At 39.5% G+C, this 27661-nt stretch overlaps 1 protein-coding gene across 1 annotated transcript; it reads left to right on the top strand.

Moving 5' to 3' along the window:
• The first annotated feature begins 243 nt into the window (after positions 1-243).
• On the top strand, positions 244-27608 carry entpd3.L (ectonucleoside triphosphate diphosphohydrolase 3 L homeolog). The gene is made up of 10 exons (XM_018267489.2): positions 244-395; positions 4157-4284; positions 5735-5852; positions 14902-15052; positions 15277-15436; positions 16523-16753; positions 21749-22018; positions 24011-24121; positions 24974-25111; positions 26421-27608. Exons 2-10 carry the CDS (start codon positions 4159-4161, stop codon positions 26613-26615), a joined length of 1500 nt encoding a protein of 499 aa, XP_018122978.1. The 5' UTR covers positions 244-395; positions 4157-4158; the 3' UTR covers positions 26616-27608.
• Positions 27609-27661: the final 53 nt, after the last annotated feature.

The raw sequence follows: 27661 nt of genomic DNA, 5'->3' as shown, positions 1-27661 counted from the left end.
GATTTGGCCTCTCTGTACTTGAAATGCCAGGGCCTATTTTGATTCCCAGTCCAGACCTGATGATGGAAGGAATGAGGGGTATCCTGCATCAGTACCATGTACAATAGCAGCATTGTCCCTTGGAATGTGAGTCCCAGGCTGGAGCTACCAACCCACGAATGAGTCGGGCTCCCCCCTCCTCTGTCTTGGTTACTCCCCTGCTGTGGAGGGATTGGTTAGGATTGCCTCTGTGTATAATCAATCTCCACCCTCTCCTGATGCATTGGCTCATCTCTCGCAGGGTTCTTGCTTCAGTGTTTGTGGTTTTGCTCCCAATGAGCCATGCAGTGTAGTTCTGTCTGAACATTGGCAAGAGCCGCAGGGACCAGCTTCTGCTGCAGCAAAGTCATTCAACGGTAATGATTTCATTTATTCTCTACTTTCGCAAGAGCATTTGCTTACTTACATATGTACAGCTCTGGATGCACCGTGTGTTCCTCTGCTGCAATGATAGTGTAAATCAGGAACACCCGGCTGAACATTGTCTCCTTCTGTTGTTCTTTCATTCTTGTGCCTAATTAGCAAATGCATCCATAATTCTATATATGTATAATACAATGTCCAGGAGAGATCTGTTTAATTATGATGTTCATCTCACTGCTTACCCTTACCTTCTATCTTTATTATAGTGATAGTAACAGCACGCATCTCTGACTTACCTGTAGCCAGCAGCATATTTGTGACCAATAAAATAGAAACAAATAGTAACAAAACAGACAATTTGCAGTTGTATCTAGTGGGATCTACACAAAATAAACCTGTTGATCTTTAACTGATGTCCTGGTTTGTCCTGATCCCTGTGCACGTCTTAGCAAAGAATTCTAATGGATCATATGTTCATTTCAAACTGGCAGCGATTATTTGATCGAAAAATATTTTTGCCGTTCAGAATTTTTGCCGTTTTAATAATATATCCTACAAAGGGTGTTTGGAATCATTTTACAATGTAATAGAAGCTTTACAATCTCTCAGGGGATCATGGCAAAGCAGCCTGGGCTATAATGTAGCGTGTTCTGTGAATGCTTGCAGGACAAATTAGATAACATTCACAATCCATATCTCCAAACATGCTAATATGTCTGTATAGTATTGATGTTAAGTATTCACACAATACAAGTTTAATCTATGACACTATACATTTAAAGGGTTTGTTCATCTGAGTTAACTTTTTTTTTAAAGGTTTTTATTTTACATTTTTAAAACAAACAAACAATAAAACATTTATAGTTCCATAATTAGTATACAGGTCTCAGTGCAGCATGTACATTAAATGATGAATTCCCATATGTTAGTTTGCTCTTCAGTTACTTTTAGTATGACGTAGAACGTGATATTCGGAGACAATTTGCAATTGGTTTTCTTTTTTTATTATTTGTGGTTTTTGAGATACAATAGAACCCCCATTTCACAAATAATAGCATTCATAGAAGAATAAAAGCAGTTTTGGGTACATCAGGACAACATTTTTATGTAAAATGCGGGAACTTATGTTATGTTATGTAAAATCAGGGTACTTAAAATCGAGGTTTCATTGTATGTAGCTTTGTAATCAGCTGCTCTCCAGTGTGCAGTCTCCACAAGCTTGTTGCTAGGGTCGACATTACCCCAGCAACCATGCATTAATTCGAATGAGAGACTGGACTATGAATAGGAGAGGGCCCAAATAGAAAGATAAGTAATAAAAAGTAGCAATAAAAATCACTTTGTAGCCGTACGCATTTGTTTCTTAGATGGCCTCAATGACCCCCATTTGAAAGCTGAAAAGAGTCAGAAGGAAAGGGCAAATAATTAAACAACTGTAAAAAATAAATAATGAAGACCAATTGGAATGTTGCATAAAATTGGCCATTTAACTTAAAGATGAACCACCCCTTTAAAGGGATAACTCCATTATATGCAATTATAAAAAATGATCATTAAAATACTTTAGTTGTATTTGCTCATCTATAGTGAACTCTTAAGTCTTTTACTCTCAGCTTAATTCCTCTTAAGAACTCTCTGTGCTATTCAGTAGTGCCTAAACAAATAGAATTCCTTGGCCCATTATTAAGGCTATTGTTCAAATTCTTGCAGTGTTTCCAAGACAAATCTATTGTAACAGTCAGATCGGAGATTAGACACTAGTAAGGGCAGAGACACGTGAAGATTCGGGGAGATTTAGTCACCACACAATAAATCTCCTCTTCTTCGGGCGATTTATCTCCCTAAATTGGCTAGAATCTAAATTGCAGGCGGGATGGCACTCGGAGTGCTTCATTTTTCGAAGTTGCCTCACAAGGAAACTTCGGGCGACTTCAGAAAACGAAGCGCTTCAAGTGTTATCCCGCCGGCAATTTAGACGGCAATTTGGGGAGATTAATCCCCTGAAGAAGAGGCGATTTGTCGCTGAGCCGGATCTTCTTCCTGCTGTGAACGGCGTTTTGGCGCATGCGCAGTAGGATCATTTCGCCGATCTACTGCGCATGCACCAAAAGTCACGCGCATGCGCAGTAGATCGTACCCGGCGAAATGATCCTACTGCGCATGCGCTGTTCAAAGCAGGAAGAAGATCGCGTGGAAGAAGATGTCGCCTGTGAACTCCCTGGACTGGACCTGCGCAGAAGGGTAAGTAACAAGTTAGGGGCATTTGCCCAGCAGGACAGGTAGGCCAGGGGGGAGGAGGGAGGGTGGGCAACAAACGGGAGGGGGGGGGTGGGGGGTTTGCACCGACTAGGTTTCCTTCCCCTTTAAGGCTATTGTTCAAATTCGTGCAGTGTTTCCAAGACAAATCTATTGTTACAGTCAGTTCGGAGATTGTCATTAGACACTAGTAAAGGTGGCCATAGGCACACCGATAATATCGTATGAAACACATTTTTGTATGATATTAGGTGCGTGTATGACAGAAGATGAACAGACCGATATCAGCAGAAGACTTGGATATCTGTCGGCTTGTTTATCGGCCTAGGCTGAAAATTTTGATTGGGTGCTTTTAAATGCTCATGAACATCAGCTACTGTTAGTGCTGAATTGTCAGATACAGGTACAATTCTGTTGTTTCTACCTGTATATCTGACAATTCAGCTCTAACACATCTGTATTGAAACCAAACAAAACCAAAGGTTGCAGGAAAGATTGTAATTGTTACATCTATGGCCACCTTAAACGGTGTAAGCTGCTTTTTACCATCTTTTTTTCTACTGCAAAAAAAGCCAAGTAAACATGAAATCACATTAACATAAGGTAAGAATTACTGATATTTCTTCCGAAACTGATAATGGGATTGCGATCAAGCTCGAAGGAAGATGGAACTGGAGTGCTTATTTACAAACACAAGGGCAAGTAGAATAGTGGCAGTTCACTGCTTTTACCTGCTTTGATGACTTGTGCAAAGTTGCATGCAAGGAGCAGAGAAGGGGCATTGAATTAGGGGTGTACTGGTATTAGCACTCAATTTGAGGAGATGTTACTGTAAAGTTCCCTAATCACTTAGGCAGAAGGCATCATTATTAAAGCATTCAGAGCATTAAAAATCCAGCGTGAAGTGGACAGCACCATATCAGTGGGTGCAAAGCAACACTGTCTTTAGCACCTGCCTTCATAAGGTTTGCAGTAATTCAGGGTTATTTTGCTGCTTGTGTGCAAGTCAGGAGGTGGGAAAGGGATGCCTATATAACTGCCACACCTACTGCTAATGAATACAGTGCTGTTGAATGCATTGGGAAAACAGAACTGCAGCTTTGAGCACTCTCCATATGACAGGGTGCACCGAGTCCAAGGGCTAGTAAATGAACCTTTGGATGCCAACTATATTCCTTTTTGTGAATAGGATACTAATGCTGTTTCTGGTGCTGAATGCATTAGCATATGATGCAATTCGCACACACACATTGAACAAGAAATTATATATGTAGACAAATGTCTTTCTTTAGACTGAATCCCCTTGTTTTGTTTCATATTTACTAGGACGGTGCTATGTTCCCCATCTCACAAATTATTCTAGCCCAAACTGACGTGTTTAATCTAATTGTAAAGTTGTGCTTTTATTGAATTTAATTTTTTTTGGAATAAACTAGACCATATGTTTGTACTGGAAAAAGCTTACATATTAAGTTGTTGCTTTTTTCTATTGTTGCAGGAATGCCTTCGAAAGTGAAAATTCCTCTAATATTTTCGCTCCTGTTTCTAATAATCAGTGTGTCGGTTATTTTTGCAATTGCTTATGTACAAATACATCAAAAGCGATCCCTCTCTCCTGGACTGAAGGTATGTAACGTGAGGGCTCTTGTCACTATATCTCACCCCAGGCAAATCTAAGTATTTTGAAGACAGAGAAACATAGACTAGATACCAGTCAGGGCTGAGTTAGCTCTCTTGCAGACTGGGTTTTCAGCATCTGTTCTGTGGGAGAGCTTTGGTTGAATTGAACAAATAGCAGAAAAAATATCATCTCTAATGATGATATTGTGATTTCCTTGTGGCCTGCAGCAATTTTATTTTTTGAGGCAACTTCGGAAAACGAAGCGCCACGTGTGCTTTAGTGCAGGCGACTTTTCATTATAGCTGATGGGAAGGCAGTTCAGTGAGATTGTCACCCAGAAGAAGAGGCGATTAGTCCAGCCTGCAATTAATATTGCCAGTTCATTTGAAAGTCCCAACAGCACTTTCTGCCAAAATCATTGAAAAGTGCATAGCTGTCAAAGTTACGTGGGCCAAGGGCTTTTGTTAAGGGTATTACAAACTTCCCGGTACCTACATTGCCAGTAAATTTGTAATACCGGCCCCGGTCTTGGCAGGTGTTTTACTGGCTAGGCCTAGTCATATCACAACACAGTAAAGGGACATTGAACTTGGGAACTTTAGTTGTAACTGGCAGGTGGGCCCCAATGAGGCAAAGGTTGAACTCTTGGCTGTTAAAAAGGTTGTTAACCTTTAAATTCACTTTTAGTATGATGTAGAAAGTGATATTCTGAGACAATTTGCAACTGTCTTCCATGATTTGTGGTTATTTAGTTATTTAGCTTTTTATTCAGCAGCTCCCCAGTTTGCAATTTCAGCAGTCTGGTAGCTAGGGTCCAAATTATCAAAGCAACCATGCACTGATTTGAATAAGAGACTGTCATGTGAATAGGAGAGGACCTGAGTAGAAAGATGAGTAATAAAAGTAGCAATAACAACAAATGACCCCCTTCCCCCCATTTGAAACCTGGAAAGAGTCAAAAGAAGAAGGTAAACAATTCAAAAACTATAAAAAATAGACCAATTGAAACGTTGGTTAAAATGGGCAATTCTATAACATAGGTAAAGTTAACTTAAAGGTAAACAACCCCTTAAATATAAACAACCCTTAAATAAGTTAACGCGCAGAACAGTTGGGGCGCCCTGCGCTCCTTGTCATGCCCCAGTCAGTCCCCAACCTTCCAATTTCTAAGCATGCCCCTCCCATTCATAACACTGTGGGCTGGGAAACAATGAATTTTCTTTGGCAAATGATCATAAACTCACATGATCAGCAGCCACATAATAACACAGGTAACTTTCTGAAGGATACACCATTTATTTATTTAAAAATATATATTTTGATCAAAGTATATTAGCATATTAAAAAGCTTTCTAGTTTTCTATAGTTAGCTAGTGTTTTTGTATGCTTGCACTAAGAATCTGATAATATATGAGAGATGGGAGAACAATAACACTGAGTGCTTTGTTTGTTTAGTATGGGATAGTTCTGGATGCAGGATCATCTCGGACCACGGTATATGTGTATCAGTGGCCTGCTGAAAAGGAAAACAATACTGGAGTGGTAAGCCAGGCTCTGAAGTGCAATGTTAAAGGTGAGAACACATAATATTATGCTCTGTGAACACAATGTTGTGATTCATTTTTTTTTTTCAGTGTTGAAAAGAGAGAGCTGTTGTTCTTGTATGGTTGCAGTTAAAGGAATTTACCTTGCTTGTCTGTGCACGATTATGTAACTGCATTCTCTAGCCAATAGGTGTGACATACTGACTTACAGTATTAATTCACCCTGCTCGTTCTCTATCAAGCCTTTTGAATTAACCTATTAAACAAAAAACAGCAAACGCTTCCCAATTAAAATGTATCATGGCTGCTGTCAATACTTTATAGGAAGGCAATCTTCAAACATTGAGCCCTTTTTATACCATCGGGTAAAAGAAGTCCATATTTTTGTAAGTGAGTGTCACAGAGATCTGATCCTCTGGATATTGCCTACCTATCATTGGATTAAAGTAACAAGCCGCAAATGGCTTTTTATAATCTTTCTGCAGTTACACAAAGATACTGGGGGAGATTAGTCAACCAGCAACAAATCACCTCTTCTTCGGGTGACTAATCTCCCTGAAAAGCCTTCCCGCCGGTTCGAATCTAAATCGCCGGTGTGATGGCACTCGGAAGTTGCACGAAGTTTACTCGTGAGGCAACTTCGGACGACTTCGGAAAACGAAGCTCCCCGAGTGCCATCCCTCCAGAGATTTAGATTCTAGCCGGCAGGAAGGCTTTTCGGGGAGATTAGGCGCCCGAAGAAGAGGTGATTAAATTATTGATTGCTTAAAGCATAAGCACAACTAGCAGCAGTGGCCAAGCGTCTATCTGAGGTACCTTCTAGCCCTTTTTAGTTGATCCAGAAGTTTGAATATTTTTGAATTCTGCCAATATGGAAAAAAGAAATATGAGTAAGGAATATTGGGCCAGATTCGATTCAATGACAAAAATGTATCTTGTTGTTAATCACGTGAAAACTCATGGATGACATTCAATTCAAGGAGAAAGAACTTTACTCCAAATTTAGTTCCAGTTTTTTTCTCATAGACTTCAATAGCGTTTTTAATTAATAAATCAGGAGATAAGTTTTTCTGACTTTTCACGTTATGAACACTTTTCTCATTAAATCGAATCTGGAGGATTATATTTTATACAAGCGAATGAGGCAACCATACCAATAGGACAAGATGTCCAGCACCGGATTTAGTAGGCAGGCTGTCAGAGGCCGATCGGTACTGGCACCCGGCTGCATACCCCATCCCCACAAGTGTGCATGCGTGCCAGCAACGGATCACTGAGGAGATGCAGGAGAACCATGCTCTCCGGAAAGCAGCTGGGCGGCATGCTGCCCCTAATATTTTGCCACCCTAGGCCTGGGCCTTTGTCGCCTCGCCACAAATCTGGGCCTGAAGATATCTCCATCACTATGGTCCCATCACATTTCAGATGACTTTATTCATATCTAGACACATAGCTCATGATAACAGGACTCAGACTCTCCCTGGTTTCTTTCTCAAGCTGTCCTGGAGGGACTAATGAGGATTCAGTGGGGCTCATTCATAAACACTGGGCAAATTTGCCCATGGGCAGTAACCCATGGCAACCAATCAGATTGCTGCATTCATTGTTCTACTTACAGCTGGCTTTAAAAAGCTAATCACTGATTGGTTGCTTGTGACTAAAATCATGCAGGGCTCCTTAACTGCAGTATTCCAAAACAGAAAAAATGAGGTGGCACACTGCCTCATAAAGTAAAAAAATACTGTTTATTAAATAATTAAAAGTGAGGTAGCTGGAGTATATACAACACCTAATGTGTTTCGGGAACACCCTTTAATCACAGGCTGATATTTAGACACATGCTTATCATCCCACTGCAAGCTTACCCACGAAAAGATCTACTCAAACCCTAGGTATAGATTACAAATACTAAAGCACACTGCTTCACTACCCATCTTGGGCCTAAGCAACCTGTAGATGCATTCCTCTAGTTTAACTTGGTTTACTATGCCTAAAATTATGAGTTTTACAGATTTAAAATTTTGATACTTTAAAAACTTAGTTCTTAAAAACTTGGGTGTGCTTTCATCTGCTTTAAAACTGATGTCACTGATGTCTTATTTTTTCAGTCTTGGCCACTTTTTTGCAGACACATCTCTCATGATTATAGGAGAACAAAACCCATGGGTTAACCATAGGACCTCTGTATGGGAGCTCTTCAACTCTCCTGGCCCTGATTCCCCTATTCTGTATTGAAACAACAGAGTAGCACAGGGGATTGGTAGCCAACATGTACAGCCACTTGATTTCCTTTCCCTGGCTCTCTGGAGACAATTGCTAATCTGGATCATGTGCAGATTCTATGGGGCAGATTCACTAAAGGGCGAAGTTGCTAACGCTAGTGACTTTTTGCCAGCATTGGCACCCGCAGGTACATCGCCAATTCACTAGTGAATGGGACCATCGCTAGTGTTTATTTGCACTCTATCTGTGACTTTTTGCTCTGGTGAACGATCATTACTCCGCAAATTCACTAAAGTGCGGATTTTACTGAACATTACATTTTTCGCCAGAGTTGACTTCTCCACCTCAGACAAGGCGACGTGCTTAAAATAAGCTAAAACTTCTTCAATCTTCAGTGACTTACATCATATCCTGTGTGCCGAAAATGCATTTAAGTTAAAAAAACGATGGCATATTTTCCTTTTTTTTAAGCAGGATTGGCTGCAAAAGCCCTAACTTAAACTTTTTTTGGGTAACCGGTTTTCTCCAGACATTTCCTAACATATTGAACATTCATTTTGCAGTGGGCTCATGTGTAGGTCATTATATAAATACTCTTGTCTTTGCACCAACATTTATAATAAAGACCTCCAAACAACTTTAAATTACCCGCAGTATGCAAATTGACCTAAGTGCAAGATCACTAGCGAAAATTTGCGCTAGGCACAAATGAACGCTAGTGCAGTAATCTTGGCTTGCAGACTAAAGGGGAGAATTGGGATTGTAGCCATGGCTTGTACTTCTGATTATAGCAGCCACTATTGATTCTGACCTAGGGACAGGACAGGGCAGGGAAGGGTACATCGAATATACAGTTTTTATGCTGTGTTTTATACAGAGCAAGGAATACATCAACTTAATCAAAACTCTGAATAAGGAGCTATCTTAGAAATAACTTGACCATTTGAAAAAAAAATTCATAACAGAAAAAAGAAAGTGCATGAAAAACGGTGTTCACAACTAGTATTTCATCATAAAATATATCTAATTAGCTCATTATTTAATAAAAACAGTAATCATACATTGTAAGACATTAATGCAAAAATATTGACTATGCGCAGATATGATGGGACCAGTAGAAATGCTATTAGCTACCCCCACTTGATGACTCAATGAAGTACTAATCGTTTAGAAATATTACCCAGCTCCTGGACCTGCTCCGGGCGGCGATCGTGACAGTCGGTACGGTACCTTTTTTCTTTTACCTACCCAGCACATGCATGAGTAGCCGAGCTCAAATGCTTATTAAAAGAATAATCTATTTTTAAATTTCGTCTGTTCAGTGCCCGGACCAGATATTCAAAACCTCATATTTTCAGGGCAGCAGCCCCTGAACTTTAAGTTCTCTACAACAGTCCAAATGTCTGGTTGTTCTACCCTGGGAGCACGTGACAGCCGGAGTTCCTAAACGGACTGGGTTAGGCGTAGCCATATCACTGGAAGATAAGTCATTTGGGAAGAAAAATGAATATTATCTCCTGAGGATGGCAGAACAGTAATTTCACAGCGGTGTCAGAATCCACATTTTGTAATCTGACATGGGGCCCCTAGGCTTATACACGAGTCAATAAATTTTTCCAGTTTTCTTAGGTAAATTAGGTACCTCGGCTTATACACGGGTCGGCTTATACACGAGTATATACGGTAAGTACTATGTTCAACAGATCATGTGCCTGTCAAGTTATAAAACAACTCATCAAAATATGCAGAAGAAAATCTAACTTACATAAGTGTTATACTAACCAGCCTTTGTTTTTCCTCAAGAAGCAGGTAATTCAAAATGCTCTATAGGGTTTGGCAACTAGAGTGCAACTAGAGTACATTAAACTCTGTATGGGTTGGTAGAATAAAAACATATAATGGGTATTATAACACTTGGGGGCCCATTTATTATTCAAATTTATCTGGTAAACGTTTTTATGGTGAAAACTCGAATTTTTCGTGGGAAAAAAACATTTGAAATTTTAGAGATTTATTATACCCCAAAGCTGCTAAAAATCCGAAAATATTCCATCTCAAACTTGTCGAGGTCATGTAGAAGTCAATGGCATATGTCCCTGAAGTTGTTTGTTGACATCATGATCTGTGCTGGATAATCAGATAGTTCCGATAGTCACATGAGATTTGGCCGCGACAATTCGCTAAAACCGAGTTTTGGAAGAGTCAGTCTTACGATTTGAATTTACACTCGATTTTGTCACGTTTTGTTGCTCTGATTTTTTCGAGAAAAATGATAGATTTCAAATGAGTTCAATTCGTGAATATGTGTAATTACTGTTTGTTATGTTTTGGGTAGCCGAGGATGCTTAGAGTATAACAGTGCTGTATTAGCAGATTCTTGCAGCCATTACACAACAGTAACTTTCACTTTTAAGCTGACAGGAAGTATGCACAGTATAAGTCTGAGCATAGTGACATCTACAGGCCATTTGTATAAACACCACATATTCCCCCTATAGTAGGAAAGCATTTGGACAACTATAATAAACAGCAACAATTAAACAGTATGCATTTAAAAACAATATTATGCATTATTCACATCACCTAGTCCTTGGTCCATGCAGGTAGTTTTTTAATTCTCTCAGGATGCCTTATAGGATCACTTTCTTCAGGCCTATTGCAGTTGACATCAGGAGAAGGAAAATGTCCTTCATCAAATAGAGCTTCTCCAAAGTCATATCTGACAGGAGCAAGACGACTTGCATTCCATATGCGTCCATCAGACAGTTCATATGTGTATGGTCCTCGCTGGCGTCTCAGTTCAAGTGGTGTAGTAAATTTAGATTGTCCTTGTTTCAGTATTCCTGGTTTCTTAATTCTGACTAAAGATCCAGGCTGAAAGTGTACTTTTCTTGCACCAAGTTTTCTATCAGTAGAAGCCTTGCATTTGACTTGTTGACGTTTCACAATGTCAGCAGTAGATGATTTTGTAGGCACAGTATATTGTGGAAGTTTGATGTCTGCAACCTGTAACTTAGTGCGCATCTGTCTGCCATGTAATAATTCAGCTGGAGAGGATTGGGTTTTTGCCTGGCGCGTTGCTCTGTAGTTATGTAGGAACTCTGTTGTAAATACTTTCCAAGATTTCCCAGTAAGATTTGCTATCTGTAGTGCTTTCAGACTTCTGTTGAATCATTCGATATCTCTATTTTCTTGTGGGTAATACGCTGAAGATTGCCTATGCACAATATTTCTCTCTCTCAGAAAGGATTCAAACTCATATGAGACAAACTGTGGTCAATTGTCTGTTATTAACTCCTTTGGATTACCTTCTCTGCTGAAGACTGTAGACAGAAATGAGAAACAAATGAAATTTCAGGCCATTTACTGTAATAGTCTATCAAGGTTATAGCAAATCTACAGTCTATAGGAGCATCTGTAAAAGGACCAACAATATCAATAGCAAGTTTTTCCCATGCTGAATCAGGGAATGATTTTGGTTTTACATCTAAACTCTTGTGTACAAAGTTCTTTGCACAGCCCAGTGAAGTGTTGCTTTGTGGTGAAATTTTCAGACACTGGCTGTGTGGCAGGCACTGGTGCTGTAGTAATAAGACCATCAACTAATTGTTGGTTTAATGCAGCAAAAAGATCCCTTCCAAGTATAGCAGTACCCTTATTCACAATGTAAAAGTCACATTTTGCAGTATTTGATTCAAATTGTACAGTCACTGGCAAGCAACCAAGCACAGGGATTGGATCCTTTAAGTAACTGACAAGTCTCAGGGCAGGTGCAAGAAGCAGATCTTTTGCAATGTATTTCAAGAAAATATCCTTATTGGTAGTATAGAAACAGCTGAACCTGTATCAAGCATCAAGTTAATGGAGTGTCCCTTGTCAGCAGAAGCAGTACTGACACTGACAGTGCATATAAACTTGTCTGGAATAAATGTACCAGCTTTATCCACACTTAATACTGTAACATTTGTAGTAGTGACTTCATGAACATCTTTAGCAGAACTACGACAGATCTTAGCAAAATGTCCTACTTTTGTGCATTTGCGGCACCGTAAAGCTTTTGCAGGACATGATTTGCAGTGTGTTGTGTTGAACCACAGTGAAAGCAGTATTTTCTATTTGTATTTGCTGTATGGTTTTGCAGTGTAGGTGAATCCCTTTCCTTAGCACTGTATTTTGCCTGTGACTGTGCATTATTAGGCACAGTGTTGAATTCACAATCTGTATATTCCCAGCTGTTCCCTGACTGAGAGTTATAGCCTTTGCCACTGCTGTTTCAATTTGGCTAGAAACTGTAATAGCCTTTGCAAGGGTTCAATCCTGCTCTAGGAGCAGTCTCTCTCTAAGGTGAGTTTGTTTTTTTCCATTTGGTCTCTTAGCATTTCATCTGTTAGATTCCCAAACTCACAGGTAACAACCAGCTCTACAAGTTGATCTGTGGATTTGCCATTAAGTTTTCCACGTTGGCGGAATTTATATCTTTCAGCAACCTCATTTACTCTTGGCACGAAAAAGTTCTTTATAGCAGTAAGAGCAGTTTCATAAGTCTAATCAGCTAATGGTAATGTATAGAATATACGCTGTCCCTCTGCTCCCAGGTAGTGAATAAGTAAAGCACGCTTTCTAGCAGCAGAAATCTCCCCTTGGTCAGCAGCAATAATGTAATTTTCAAACATACGGATCCAAGCAGTAAAAGGTATGGTAGGCTCACCAGGATTTGGGAGAAAAGTTGCAGGCTGCTGCAGAGGTAGAAGAGCCATCCTTGTCGCCATTTGTTATGTTTTGGGTAGTCGAGGATGAGTAGAGTATAACAATGCTGTATTAGCAGATTCTTGCAGCCATTACACAACAGTAACTTTCACTTTTAAGCTGACAGGAAGTATGAACAGTATAAGTCTGAGCAAAGTGACATCTACAGGCCATTTGTATAAACACCACACTGTTTTTATTGAGTTATGAGCTATTCAAGTATGTTTTTATAACAGGAAACTAGCAGTGAGCACTTATGGTGGTCCAGGAATCCGTATTTTTATATTGATATCACTGATTTTCTGTTCATCATCTGCAGAGTAAACAAACATAATGAACTTGTTAAACAGGGTTAAAAAAAATCTGGGGACATTTTTCCCGTGTGTAGTATAGTTTACAAATTCAAGGCAGAGTTGCACACAGACTTGGATAGACACACTGAGCCTACAATCTAAATTTGGCGCCTGAAGTTTGGGGATTTATAGTAACTTGCTGAACCAACCCAAGGATTTGATACTGGAATTATCACTGGGAAATGACCATGGCCCACCTAAGTCAGTCTAGTGCAGTGGTTTACAAACTTTTTAGTGCAAGGCCCCTTTTTGTCCAACATTTGGTCCGTGTTTCCCATACTCAGTAACAAATGTTATAATACATTGGGCCAAATTCAATTTAGTGAGAAAAGTTATCTCATGGTTTATCTTGTGAAAACTTATAGACAAGATTTTTCTCCTAATTCAGTTCCCATTTTTTCACATAGAGTTTTCACTGTCACAAACAGCGAGATACGTTTTTCTGAGTTGAATTGCATTTCACATTATATCTCATCCATAAGTTTTCATGTGATAAACTTTTTTTTCACTGACAAGATAAGCACTGCGTATCTTGACAGCGCTATATAAATAAATGATGATGATGATGATGACTTGAATCTGGCCCATTGTATAAATGAACCTGCTCTATGTTCCCATGAATCTCTAGGTCTGTGGATACATTTTCACCTGAATTCTAGGCCTATCTCACCTTTAGGGAAGAGACACACGCTCAGATTCAGGGAGATTAGTCGCCCAGCGACAAATCTCCTCTTCTTCGGGACGACTAATCTCCCCGAACTGCCTCCTGCCGGCTAGAATGTAAATCGCCGGCGAAATGCAATCGTACGCTTCGTTTTCTGAAGTTGCCTCACGAGGAAACTTTGGACGACTTTGGAAAACAAAGCGATCCGAGTGCCAGCGGGAGGGAGTTCAGGGAGATTAGTCGCCCTGAAGAAGAGGCGATTTATCGCCAGGCGAATAAATCTCCCCGAATATGAGGGTGTGTCTCTGCCCTTAGGGTAGGGGCACACTGGGCAATTCGGGGAGATTTAGTCGCCTGGCGACTAATCGCCGCGTTTTTGCGGCGACCAATCTCCCCGAAATCCTTCCCTCTCTCTTGCGCTGGCTAAAAGCAGAAATCGACTGTGCTAAAGCACATGCGGCGATTCGTTTTCTGAAGCTGCTCGAAGTTTCCTCTTAGGCGACATCAGAAAATGAATCGCAGCGTGTGCTTTAGCGCAGGCGATTTTTCATTTTAGTCAGCGCAAGAGAGAGGGAAGCCGTTCGGGGAGATTGGTCGCTGCAAAGACGAGACGATTAGTCGCCAGGCGACTAAATCTCCCCAAATCACCCAGCGTGCCCCTTCTCAAAGCTGGGCTTTGCTAGAAAAGCAAATAAATATTTACTCCACATTTCTTTCATATTAGGCATCACGCTCATCTCTTCACAGTCCATTTCTTTAGGACATAGGCCAGTCTCAACAATCTGGGATTATCTGAATTTAGTGACTTGTCTACTTATACATTTTCTGTTGTCTTCAACTAAGTGGCACATAGTGTTATGAAAATGATGTTTTTACGATGACATCTGTGAAAACTGCACTCTTTTTTATTGGAGATACATGGGGGCATTATTTCCCTGTAATTCGCTGATCAATTGTGCCTTTTGTTCAAATTTAAAAGTAACAAATATTGCAAAAGTTAGATGTTCCTGTTTTATATAAATAATGAGTAAGATTCCACCACGCTTTGTGTAGGAAGGTTTAGAATGATGCACAGTTTGGCTTGTATTTTAGGTCGGGGAATATCCAGCTATGCTCATGAGCCAGAGAAATCTCCCAAGAACATTGATGACTGCATAAAGAAAGTAAAAGAAGTGATTCCAGCAAATCAACATAACAGCACCCCTGCTTATTTGGGAGCCACTGCGGGAATGAGACTGCTAAAGTGAGTCATTCTTGCTCGAATTTGCCTTTTACATATAAGCATTCCAATAAAGTATTATACCCTCTTTCCAGTTTTGTCAAGACATGTCTATTTACAGTCTTAAGACGTCATTCAGTTACAGTCTTTAAAGCTGAATGAGGCCTGAAGCAAAAATTCTTGTGGTGATGTGAGTGCAAATCCTTTTTTCCAGTGTCTTAGCATTTTATTTCCTGTAAACTGCTTAGGCTGAAAAATGAAAGTGCAGCAAGAGGAGTCCTTGCCAGTATCCATGACTACTTCCAAACCCAGCCCTTTGATTTCAGAGGCGCTAACATCATATCTGGGCAGGAAGAAGGGTTATACGGATGGATTACTGTCAACTATTTAATGGGAAATTTCTTGGAGGTGTGTGCAGATAATTGCATAATTTTTACATGTTCCTATCGAAATGTCATGCTTGGGCTTGTTAGGTTATAATCATATTTTATAATTAAGTACATTTTAGCCTTATAAACACCAATAAATACAAAAGGCTTCAGTAGGTCAATTATATATCTTCCCTTTACTTTATAGCAGGTAGGAAAGATTTGCCGGAAAAATAGCTCTTGCTTTGCAAATGTATTGGACTATAGCTGGCCATATATGCTCAATATATGGCCATATATAACCAAACTGTCCAACCATTTATACATGTATGACAGGTCTGGGAGTTATTTCAACAGATCATCTTCGATCCACAGATGACTGAATATGTGATTCAACTGGAATTTTTCATCTGCTGCATGTCGGCAACTGAAGGAAGCAGATGAGAATATGAAGAGGACCCAATCATTTGGGCCAGATCAGTTGGATACTGAATAGTATCTGAATAGTATCCTGCAGTGTATGGCCACCTTAAAGGAGACATATAGGATAAATGAAAAAACCCTAATTTTGTAGGCAATTATAAGTAATATATGGTGTTGTTTTTAAATGGTGCTAAAAATTTATAATATCTTTAAAAATAGCCCCATATAGATGTTCTCTTGTCCCTGTCTCTGTTTCAAATGAGGGGTGGGCGTGTCCTAACGGTCCCTGCGAGAAGCACAGTAGGAGGGTGACAACCAATCATAGCCCTGCAGTCACACAAGCACAGACAGGCTTCAGTTCCCTATCAGGTCCTGAGCAGCAGCCGGCTCCCCTGCACAGCCTGGGAATTCATGGAGCAGGAAGTGGAAGAGAAGGGAGGGATTAATAGGGTTTTTGGAAAAATATTCAATTAATCCATCTACTTTTTAAAGCACAATTCTTCTATATCTAAATGAGTATAACGCACTGGTACATTCTTATTTTTTTATACAAAATGTCTCCTTTATATCATTAAACTTAGGTTTGCTAACAACTAAAAGAATTAGGAGCTGATTCTGGCCCTATCTTCCGACACCAATACATGCTGTATTTTTTGTCCCTTTCAATAAAGTTGCTTATAAAAATATTCTTCCTTTTACACAGAAAAATATATGGAGAGCCTGGGTACGCCCTGATGGAGCCGAAACCACAGGAGCGTTGGATCTAGGAGGTGCATCTACACAGATATCATTTCTCCCAGAAAAGTCAGAACAGAATCCCAATAGCACAGTGGAAGTAACATTGTATGGGTATCTGTACAACGTGTACACGCACAGCTTCCAGTGCTATGGACGAGATGAAGCAGAGAAGAGGTTTCTTGCTTCATTAGCTCAGGTATAAAAGTAAATTATATGCATATAAAACACAAAAGCCATGAATATCTCGTAAATTATATCCTTATAAACGGTGAGTTCTGATGTCATCAGTGATAAACGGTGAGTTCTGATGTCATTTCTGTCACATGACTCACTAAAATGTGTGTATTATTATAAATAAAGTACTCCCAGTTGTAAAATATGAGGATATTAGAAGTTACCTCGGAGTTCCATGACCTGTATAAAAACACTCGGCCTTCTGTTTTTATATGGTCATGAAACTCCTCGATAATATCCTTATATTTTACAAGAGGGGGTACTTTATTCACTATATCATGTATTTAAAGTTCCCATGTGTTTGGTGCTAGTTGCATTTTGAGCTGAACTGCACCACTTTTGGAAGCATTCAAACCTGTAATTATTTGCATGATTGAACACAAAATAACAGATGCTCCACTGCCTAAATGTGGTTGTTCAGCTTTAAATTAACTTTTTGAATAATGTGGATCGTGCTATTCTGAGACAGTTTGCAGTTGGTCTTCATTTTTTATTTGTGGTTTTAGAAATATATATATATATAGATATTTGTGTACAGCAGCTCTCCGGTTTGGAATTTCAGCAGCATCTGGTTGCTAGGATCCAAATTATCAAAACCAGGCAGTGGTTTGAACGAGAGACTGGAATATGCATAATATATGGCCTGCATAGACAGATAAGAAAAAAAAGTTAATAATTCAAAAACTATTGTTAAAAATAATAAATGAAGACCAGTTGAAAGGCAGTTAAGACTTAGCATTATTGCTATCATGGGAAATAGAGAGATGTCTGTCTATTTTTTCTGTTAAAACCAACTGAAGATCATGAAGGAATGTATTACAGCTAGCTGTCTTACAAAATAACCAACACAACTAACCAATCAACTCAAAACTGCACGTAGAGAGACAGATTGTTGAGAGAGGGATAGTGAACAATAACTTGATTATTTCATTTTCGTGATAGTTCCCCTCCAAGTTGATTGCATTAGTGTTTATTAGCTTATAAGTGCACGTTAAAAACCATATATTTTTAAGGATCTATTCTCTGCAATCATCTTGAAGTGCTGCTGTACTTTCTAATGCATTAGATATTGTTAATCTCAGGCAAATGGGGTTAACTTTTGTCTACTCAGAGCACTTACCAGCGATTCATGTGTTGTTTACTTCCCGCTCTCAAGGCTTAGAAGGCTTAGAAGATAATACAGAGTAGACAAGTAACAGTCTGTGGTGAGCATAACAGCAGCAGCAAATAAACTATGTAAGGCAAGACGTGTACAAATTTCATAAATAAAGTAAAAATTCAATAGGGCATTTTCCGCTTACCACTTACAACGTCAATGGGAGCTTTAGAAGGAGATTTCAGGTTTGACAAACATGTTAAATTGGTGTTTAAACCAGTGCAGCTACCTACAGTAACTGATTTGCTTCTTTGCTTTCATTTTCTAACCTGTAGTAGACAAACTGCACTGGGCAACCTTCTCATGGGCTTTTCAGCCAGACAAGGAGATGAAAAACACGGTGTGCTATTGAGCCTAAGCATCAAGAGTCTCATAAGAGTTAGAAAGTCCTTGCCCAGGAGAAATGATTGCCAAACCCAAGCTGTTAGAGGGAAAAGACTTGTTAGTTAGAAGGACAAGTGATAGCGACAGTTATGGATACCATGATTTCCCAGCCTGCACAAACTCCACCCCTTTTTTTGCAGATACTTGGATATCTTTGGAACTCTAGTAGAGTAAATGTTATGGTCATTTCCATATGTTTATGACTTTGTTACACAATAAGGTGGCGAAAATCAACTATTGAACTGCAAAGGCATGTTTGAACCCTAAAAAAGCCAAGTCTGAAGACCTCTGGTTTAAACTATAGTACCTCAAAACCTTGTGTGTTAGCTGGGGTCAATATTATTTATGTTGGAATACTTTGACCATCCTCTACAGTCTGCTCAATTGAAGGTTGTTGGCCTTATTATACAGGTTTAATTGTACCCAATCCTCCTTACATTTGGGGTACTACATGATTGTATATTGGTGATTATTGTGGTTGCCATGAAATCTAGACAATCACCCAATAGCTGTAATTTTTTTCTGAATTTTCTTGCTGAGGGTAATTAAATATCTGTACCCATGGCAGAAAATTATACAGTGATGGTTCCACCGTCTGACCAATAGTGTTAAGCTGGCCATAGATGCAAAGATCCGATCGGACTTCCCCATCTCCAGACATGCCTCTAACCTTTCAGATCAAATAAAGTAGAAAAAGCAGATCAGCCGATATTCTGCCCCTACAGCAATCGTACCAAAGTTATGTCTGACAAAAGCTAGTGTCTCCCACTGAAGATCGTCATATTGGCAATACATGCAGAGATATTATTGGCAGCCGACAGAAATTTTCTAACCTGTCTGATCGTCTGAACGACCGATCGGCATAGCAAGACAGATGTCGGGACACTCCACACACAATCCGAAAATTGGATCTTTGCATCTATGGCCAGCTTTAGGATCACTTCTCATCTGTCTGCAACCCCCCACCCCACCACCAGTGTCACACTGCCACTCTGACATAGTAGACATGGTTATTTATTCCTTTTACAAATATTTTGGTAATTCCTTTCCTGAAATTAAAAAGCACTTTGACCCTTAGCCTGAATAGATAAATATGTTTTGTGGGAGCAAACGTTTTTTTTAAGGGTAGAAACTTCACAAAGAACATAATTCTTTACATGTCAAATATGTTCATTTTATAGTTTGGGTAAGAATACACTGGCACACGAGGTACAATGCAATGCAGGGTAACCCCTTGCTTATTTATTTGTGCGGACGTGCAACGTTTCGGGGCAAGCCCCTTTCTGAAGCATAACAACGTGACCAAGTGCACACCATATAACACGGAAACAATTAAAATAATCATGTGATTGGGCAAAGATCCTCTTGTTAGGTATAAGCGAATGCTCTCTATCCCTTCCTGGTGGGGAATCGATGTGTATAAGTCTTTTACATCTAGGGAACATAACCAAAATTCCCCTGCTGGTAACTTAATGCTTTCCAATCTATTCAAAAAATCCATGGTGTCCCGTAAACAGGGTTGTAAAGTGTTAAGAACCCCTTGCAAAAATGTATCAACATATATGGCAATAGGTTGCCAAATTGACCCCACATTTGAAACTATGGGTCGACCTGGTGGTTTAGTAGGGTGTTTGTGGATCTTGGGAAGAAAATAAATATTCGGCACCTTGGGGTTTACAGTGACCAATAGGTTATAAATCTCATCAGTTATTACACCTTCCATTACCATGGAATGCAAAAAGATGTTCACTTCATTCACAAATTTAACCGTGGGGTCCGAATTTAACAACCTATAATGATTGATATTCCCCAACTGACGTTTGGCTTCCGCTATATAGTCACTGGTGTTAAGCAGAACAGTGCCCCCACCTTTATCAGCTTTCATAATGGTAATGCTTTTATTTTGTTGCAGTACACCCAATGCAGCCTTTTCATTCACAGACATATTGTTTAGATGTTTTTTAGGGGGGTTGTGTTGCCTACGACACATTTCCGTAGCAACAGATCACGTTGCTTTTAACACTTTTTACCGTTGGACTTTGGCTTGACATTTTTTAAGATAGCCATATGAAGGTGGATTCTGATCACTCAGATGATGGGAGGGCTTAAGGGTGGTGCTCTCTATTGTGTATGTTAATTATTTTAATTGTTTCCGTGTTATATGGTGTGCACTTGGTCACGTTGTTATGCTTGAGAAAGGGGCTTGCCCCGAAACGTTGCACGTCCGCACAAATAAATAAGCAAGGGGTTACCCTGCATTGCATTGTACCTCGTGTGCCAGTGTATTCTTACCTGAAGTATTCGTCTGGGGATTGCCGCACCCTCTACGCTGTGCACCGGGGCTTCTTTGACAGAATTGAAGAGTGTGCTCTGCTTCATCCTTGTTCCAGTCCATTTTATAGTTTGAGCAATGTTAAAGCGATACTGGCACGTTACTACAAAAATCATAGGAATGTGTAAGTATCAAGTAAATGATGCACCCGTAATCGTTCCCCTCAAAGCAACCGCAAAGCCGCCCCGCAAACCTGCATTCACCACAATCTTTCCATGGGCAGATTACGAATGAAAACAGGACTTCGGCCTATGAGAGGATCTATCTGCCCCCAGTCCAGCGTCACTGAAGCAACCCGGAAGATCTGTTAGTAGTGTCAGCAGGTCGGCAGCACACAGGTTTGCGGGGGGGGCTTTTCGGGGGAACAATTACAGGTTCAGTGTTTACTTTATATTGACACGTTCCTATGATTTTTTTAGGAACGTCTCAGTATCGCTTTAACCCAACCGAATATAATGAAACTACTTGACTGTGCTAAAGCTCGTGTGTACTGTAGTATCAATAATGCAGAATTTCCATTTTTATCATTTATGACTTATGCCATGACAACATTCCTTTTATTCTCTTCTCCTATGTTGTTTATATAAATATTTATATAAAAACTTCCCCTGTAAGGGGCAGTAAAACCCATTGTCCAACATGAGTTAAATGGAGGAGACAGCATACTTTTTGCCTATTGCAATCAAAAAACATTTGTATCTCTTGTTATTGTATATCTTGAGCTAATCATGGCAAACAGGGAAATGGAAATTACTCCATGTTTGGTCCATGCGACATAGATAATTACCAGTATACAACCCCCTTTACCCTCTGTTGCCACTGTTTTGTTAGCAGGAGTCCATTATGCAGGTATTACATGTGCTCTTTGATCTAATTATCTACCTTGCAAGGACCAAACATGAAGTAGATTTACTTTTCCTTGTTTAGTTTAAGAAATAACTAAAAACACTAGATTTTTGCATGATTAAAACAATAAGTGAAAAGTATGTTCAGCACAAGCCATATTCATTGAACTCATGTGGAAAAGGAAATATATTGCCCTTTTTAAAAGTGTTAATTTGTATGCCCTGCCTTTTCTTGATTAGGATCCCAAGCTCAAATTCTATGAAAATCCATGCTACCCTCGCAACTACACAGTAAATTTATCAATGGAACATACATTTGGAAGTATGTGTACTGCTCACTTTCGGCCAGCTAATTATGATCCAAATCGACTCATCACATTTAAGGGAACAGCAGATCCAGTTCTGTGCTCTGAGAAGGTGTCTTCTCTCTTTGATTTTACCTCATGCCAAGGCAAAGAAAACTGTTCATTTGATGGCATTTACCAACCCAAGGTGAAAGGAAATTTCTCGGTAAGCAACTATTTTATCATTATTAAATATAAGTCTCTCATGCCACTGAGCTATGATTATATGATGTGAGTTGCACTGTAAACACCAGACGCTATTTACCTTATGGAGGGGAAGCAGTGAGAGATGGCGAAACGAAACGTGTCAAATTCGCCCATCCCTACTGGTAGTAATATATGTTGCTGACATGGACTAGACAAGAACATGTGTATTTTGTTTTTTTATATAGAGTGTTCCACTAGTCATTCAACTGGCTTTCTCAATTCCCAATGACTGAACTGAGAAAGCTACATAGATGACTAGCGAAACATATTCAAGAGGAAAAACAAAATACAGCAAGTCCAGTTGATCAGAATAATTATTATAGAGATAACTGGGAGGATAATTGCTCAGCTAAAAAAACCAAAGGACAAATCAGTTGTTCTTTAAAATGAACAGCCTTTAGAAAAAGCATTATACATAATGTAAAAGCATTAAGGACCAACCTATGAGCCATAACTCAGATGTAAGGAAGTATAGGAAGGAAGTATAACATTATAAAGCTATGTCAGATGAAACACACACATTTAGGACTAGCAAACCAGCAAAACTAGGAAATGAGAATCTGTTTGCTTAATTTGCATAATATTGCTCTGTATGCACACTAAAAAGATGGTGGTGAGAGCCTAGATCCAAAATGGACATCAGTGATTAAAAATGTAAATTTTGTTTACAGGAGAGCCAGGACTGAGACTAGCTGTACTGGAGGCTTAGTGCAAAAAAAGTGATTTAGTCATTTTTCCCGCAATGTAGTGTCCCATAATGTAGTGTCCCCCGGTCTCCCCTTATTTTTGCAGACTTTCCGCGATTTCTGACGATTTGCTGATGTCTGGTATCTATGGCTAAAACCTACCAACCAGACAGCTGTGAAAATATCAGAGAGAATTATAAAAAGTAGAGAACCCTAATACAAAGATAAATTAGATCAGATAAATAATTAGATAAATTAGAAGTAAATTAGAAGGTGAAAAATCTCACAATGGCTTTTTTGGATGCTGTGGGCAGTGATCCCAATATCCAGGTAGCTTTTTGAGTTGCAGGCTAAAAAGAGGCAGAATACAAACATTAACAAGGCAAAGACCTTACAAATAAATATAAAGAAAGGTTGAAAAGATACAGGTTGAAATATTTCTGCTTTTATTTGATTCCTGATCATCTTGAATGTTATCAGTCAATTAAAGGGAAGCTGAAGTACGTGTTAATTATGATGTACTAGTAGGAAGTTGGAGTAGATCTACTTAAATCTATTAGTCTTGCTATATATACACAGATGGTACAGGAAGTAGTTATCTGTAGTAATTAAACTAGCAGTGAACTAGCAGTTAGAGTGTTATCATCTGTCCATTTTTAATCTCTTTATTTATGATGGGGGAGAGCATTGAGAGACATATTTCTGTGTTTGGCAATGAAACAAAATTATGCAGAACAGCTTAATCCATCCAGGATTTGTCATTGTTTCAGAGGATTTTGGCAAATGGCAATCTGGGCAATTGAGTGGTGGATGCCAGAATTGATAAACAGAAGGTTATGGATTTAGGATTTTTAATTATATAGGTCATTGATTCCAAATTCAGCAGCATGTCCTCTCACTGGTACAGACATCCATGGCAGCTGAAGAAGCTCAGTAAATGCGTATAGTATCGGATGAAAAAGTACTAAGAAAAGAATGAAGGTGCACAAAAATAATAGTGAATACTGGGATGGCTCTGATATCATACAACTATCTCAGATCACAATAATCTGAAACCAAGGAGCAAGGTCATGCTATATCAATGTAATGGCAAGGCATTCCAAATCCATTTGAAATTATGCACAGTGGGCTATGGGTGATGGGCAGATTTGAGGCAATACAAAATAAATTAAATAAAAAATAAACTGAAGACCTCGTCTGGCCCATTGCACTCCAATTGGTCATCCCTGAATTAGTATATTAATGTATACTGATCTGTTTTGCAGGCTTTCGCAGGATTGTATTACACTACGAGTGCTTTAAACCTGACTGGGTATTTCCAGTTAAATCAGTTCAACTCAAGCATGACTTCATTTTGTGCCAAAGAATGGAGCCAGGTTTGTACAACTTCCATGGGTTGATTTTGGTACTTTTGCCTTAATGTTATCTTGATTTATGTGACTAGAAAAATAAAGGTGACAAATGTGGCTCATCCTAGAGCCAGATTCAAGGTGGTAGCCACAGGCCTTTGCCCTCGAAAATTGGGTACAGAGACCTGTTGCAATTCTATATTCAAGGAAGACACTTTGTTGCACACTACATTTCTTTTAAAGAAGTGAACCTTAACTTGCTGGTGGCCACATTAGCCAAAGATCTGCTTGTTTGGTGTCTAGTTGCCAGTGGTGTAACTATAGATGAAGCAGACTCCACAGTCTCGGGGTTAACCGGGGAATAGGTGGCCCTGGACCGCAGTTACATGGAACACCCCCTCCCCAGCTGCTTTCTTACCTTTTTCCGGGGAAGGAGGATGAAGGTGACCGGACGAGGGGAGGAGAGGAGTGGTCAGGGTGTGGGTGGGTGGGGAGCAGAGGGGAGTGGGAGGGCAGTTGGGACTTGCAGTGCACCGGGACTTTAGTTACACCACTGCTAGGTGCATTGGAAAAGTCTTTTAGTTAAAGGACCAGTAACATAAAAAAAATGTAAAAAAAAACCCACCAAGACACGTATTAACTTTAAATTCACAAAGTCTTAAGTATTAAGAAATAACTTATCGATTCTCCGCTTGCGCTCCTCTTCAGAAAGGCGGCTGGGCGACGATCCATTGTGCGGCGCTCAATTTCTCCTCCCTGGCTATCTCCTATAGAAGGCAAGGAGGAGAAATCGTGAGCCGCACGATGGATCGTCGCCCTGTCGATGTTATTGTTCTATGTTATTTATAATATTACTATTATATATTATTTTTTCCACAGCTTCCACACATTTTACATAGGTTTGAAGAGACATATGCCCGATCTTACTGCTTCTCTGCTAATTTTATCTATTATCTCTTGGTCCGTGGATACAAGTTTGATAATGAAACATGGTTGCATATTAATTTTCAAAAGGAGGTAAGTGCCAAATCATTCATAGGGCACATTGCAGTTTACTCTCTTACAAAAAATGGGTACTTATTTAATCACTGCTCCATTGGTTGTCTTTTATTTGCAATATTAATGTGGCCATATAGAGACAGACCCCTGTGCTACTATGACTAATCAGACTGTAGGCCAAAAAGACTGATATATTACAAGTGGCCATGCATGGTATGACCGCTATTTTATTGTTTCCTTCGTTCAGGCATCTGAACACTGGAAAAGCAGAAAGTGAAGAGGGGGTGAAGCTTACTTACTTTCAAACAACTTAGTATACATGTGGTCAGGCAATATGGTTAATTCAGCTAACGTTTTCTTCTATGCTATGCTAGCTAAAGAGTTTATATATTCTTCTTGTGCTGGTGTGGGTTTGCTTTGATTTCCTTTCACATTCCAAAAATATACAGGCTGGTTAGTTTGCTTTTGATAAAATTGACAATTGTGTGAGTTAATTTGCTCCTGATAAAACTGAACATTGTGTCGGGCCGAGTGCAGGCAGTAATGTTGGACTTTGCCATGGAAATGCATTTTCGTGCCAAAATCTGCAGCGTGTGACTGCGCCTGGGCACACAGCAATTCCAGGTGCAGGTAAAGAAGAAAGTCTGGATAGGAGTTGCAACTAGGGCAGGGGCCCAGGGAGAGTTGTGGCTGGGGCGAGGGCCCAGGGGTGTGTGGGGGCCCCTGAAGCGGCAGCCTCAGTGGTGCCCCAGGCTCAACAGTCCAACTATGTGCACAAAGTCATTTGCAGTTGCATCCAAATTCAGCAGAATTCAACTCTCATAGTGCTGGGCCCAAATGAATGCTTGTACAGGTATGGGACCTGTTATCCAGAATGCTTGGGACCTGGGGTTTTCCGGTTAACGGATCTTTCTTTATTTTGGATCTTCGTACCTTAAGTCTACTAGAAAATCATGTAAGTAAAGCCAAATAAGCTGATTTTGCTTCCAATAAGGATGAATTATAACTTAGTTTGGATTAAGTACAAGGTACTGTTTTATTATTACAGAGAAAAAGGAAATCATTATAAAAAAATTATATTATTTGATTATAATTGAGTCTATGGGAGACAGACTTTCTTTAATTCGGAGCTTTATGGATAATGGGTTTCCGGATAACGGATCCCATACCTGTACTGTGAATTATCAATTATATTATATCATTCTACATAGACAAAATAGTGGTGTATTACAAAATTGGTTTGATTTATACATTTTTAAAGGCATTCATGAGCCAGGATCATTCCGATCAATAGTTTCTTTATTTTGTTTTTCTTTTCTTTTTGCAGGTTGGCAACAGCAGCATTGCTTGGTCTCTTGGCTATATGTTAACCCTCACAAACATGATACCTGCTGAAAGGCGTCTCATCATTCTTCCCATGAGCTTGTCTGTGTTTACTGGACTTCTCACCTTGTTCACTGTAATATGTGCATTATGTCTGATAGTACTTCTTATATTATTTGTCAGGGCACGTAATAAATGAAAATAGACTATTTAAAAAACATTTGCTTGAACAATCGCCTTGCAACAAGTGCATATTGTCCTATGTTTTATACAGTTTGTCAAGCCAATGGACGGTCATGCCTCTCCTCAGAATTTGGGGACTATTGCATCTCAGGGAGCATGAGCTGGAAAATAGTTACTAAGTGATTCATTTATTTGGGGCCAGTGTTGTGTGCTGAAATCAGAAGCAGAGAGGAACACGCTGAGGTTAACCTTTGTATTCCTTGGGGGGGTATCAAATTGGTATCCCCACAGTGATGACTCCCACCCTTGTCCTCAATAAAAATACGTTAATTATAAATGAAAACTTTGTTGATTTTAAAAGGCAATTAAAGCCCTTTCATACGTCTTTTATTTTGTTTGTAGTAATGCAGAGTGCTGCTGCACTGCTTTCTGCAGAAAGTGGCCCTGTTAATCTTTAATGTTGGTTAACCTTTGACTTACTGCATGTTTACATTCAGCCAGCCTGACACTCTTTGCCTGGGATAGTACATGTGCTTGTTGGCATGTATAGTATGGTAGTCCCATAACTTTCGCCCAATGATAAATACAATTCTAAAAATCCCATAAGAATGAATAGAATGTGGGTGAGTTTTTTTTTAAGCTCTAAACTCACAGTTTGGTAAATCTGCCCCTAAGGCTCAAAATAGGCCCTGTCATTTCAAGTACTCTAAGATCCCAACAGTCCCCCACAGGCCCAATAAATAGTCTATGGCACCATATAGTGGCGCTGATTAAATTTGGTAGAACCTACAGTTCTGAATTAGGTATTTTGCCTAAGAAGTGGGTTTTGAAGAGTATATTGGCTGCAGAAATATGCAGTATAATAAACAATATTGGCCACTTTAGATTTACCTTATAAGTTAACACTGTGGCTTTTATGATCCGATTCGTGACAGTACTGTTACCTATTAGTAGTACAGAGAATTAATATGGCCTTTCTGTAATGTGAAATAAAATGCATGCCGTTAAACCCTTTTTTAATTATGAAATAAATTTGTGATGTCTCTGTGAAAGTACCTGGTG

The sequence above is a fragment of the Xenopus laevis genome, chromosome 6L (assembly GCF_017654675.1).
Source record: "Xenopus laevis strain J_2021 chromosome 6L, Xenopus_laevis_v10.1, whole genome shotgun sequence".
In the NCBI taxonomy this organism is placed as follows: domain Eukaryota; kingdom Metazoa; phylum Chordata; class Amphibia; order Anura; family Pipidae; genus Xenopus; species Xenopus laevis.
The sequence above is the reverse complement of the archived record's forward strand: the minus strand, read 5'-3'. Positions and strand labels throughout refer to the sequence as shown.

Excerpts from the sequence above, each read along its gene's own strand:
- entpd3.L (XM_018267489.2), top strand. The coding sequence starts at position 4,159 with ATGCCTTCGAAAGTGAAAATTCCTCTAATATTTTCGCTCCTGTTTCTA. Across the intron at positions 4,285-5,734 it reads CCCTCTCTCCTGGACTGAAG|TATGGGATAGTTCTGGATGC; the intron begins GTATGTAACGTG and ends TTGTTTGTTTAG. Across the intron at positions 25,112-26,420 it reads ATATTAATTTTCAAAAGGAG|GTTGGCAACAGCAGCATTGC; the intron begins GTAAGTGCCAAA and ends TTCTTTTTGCAG.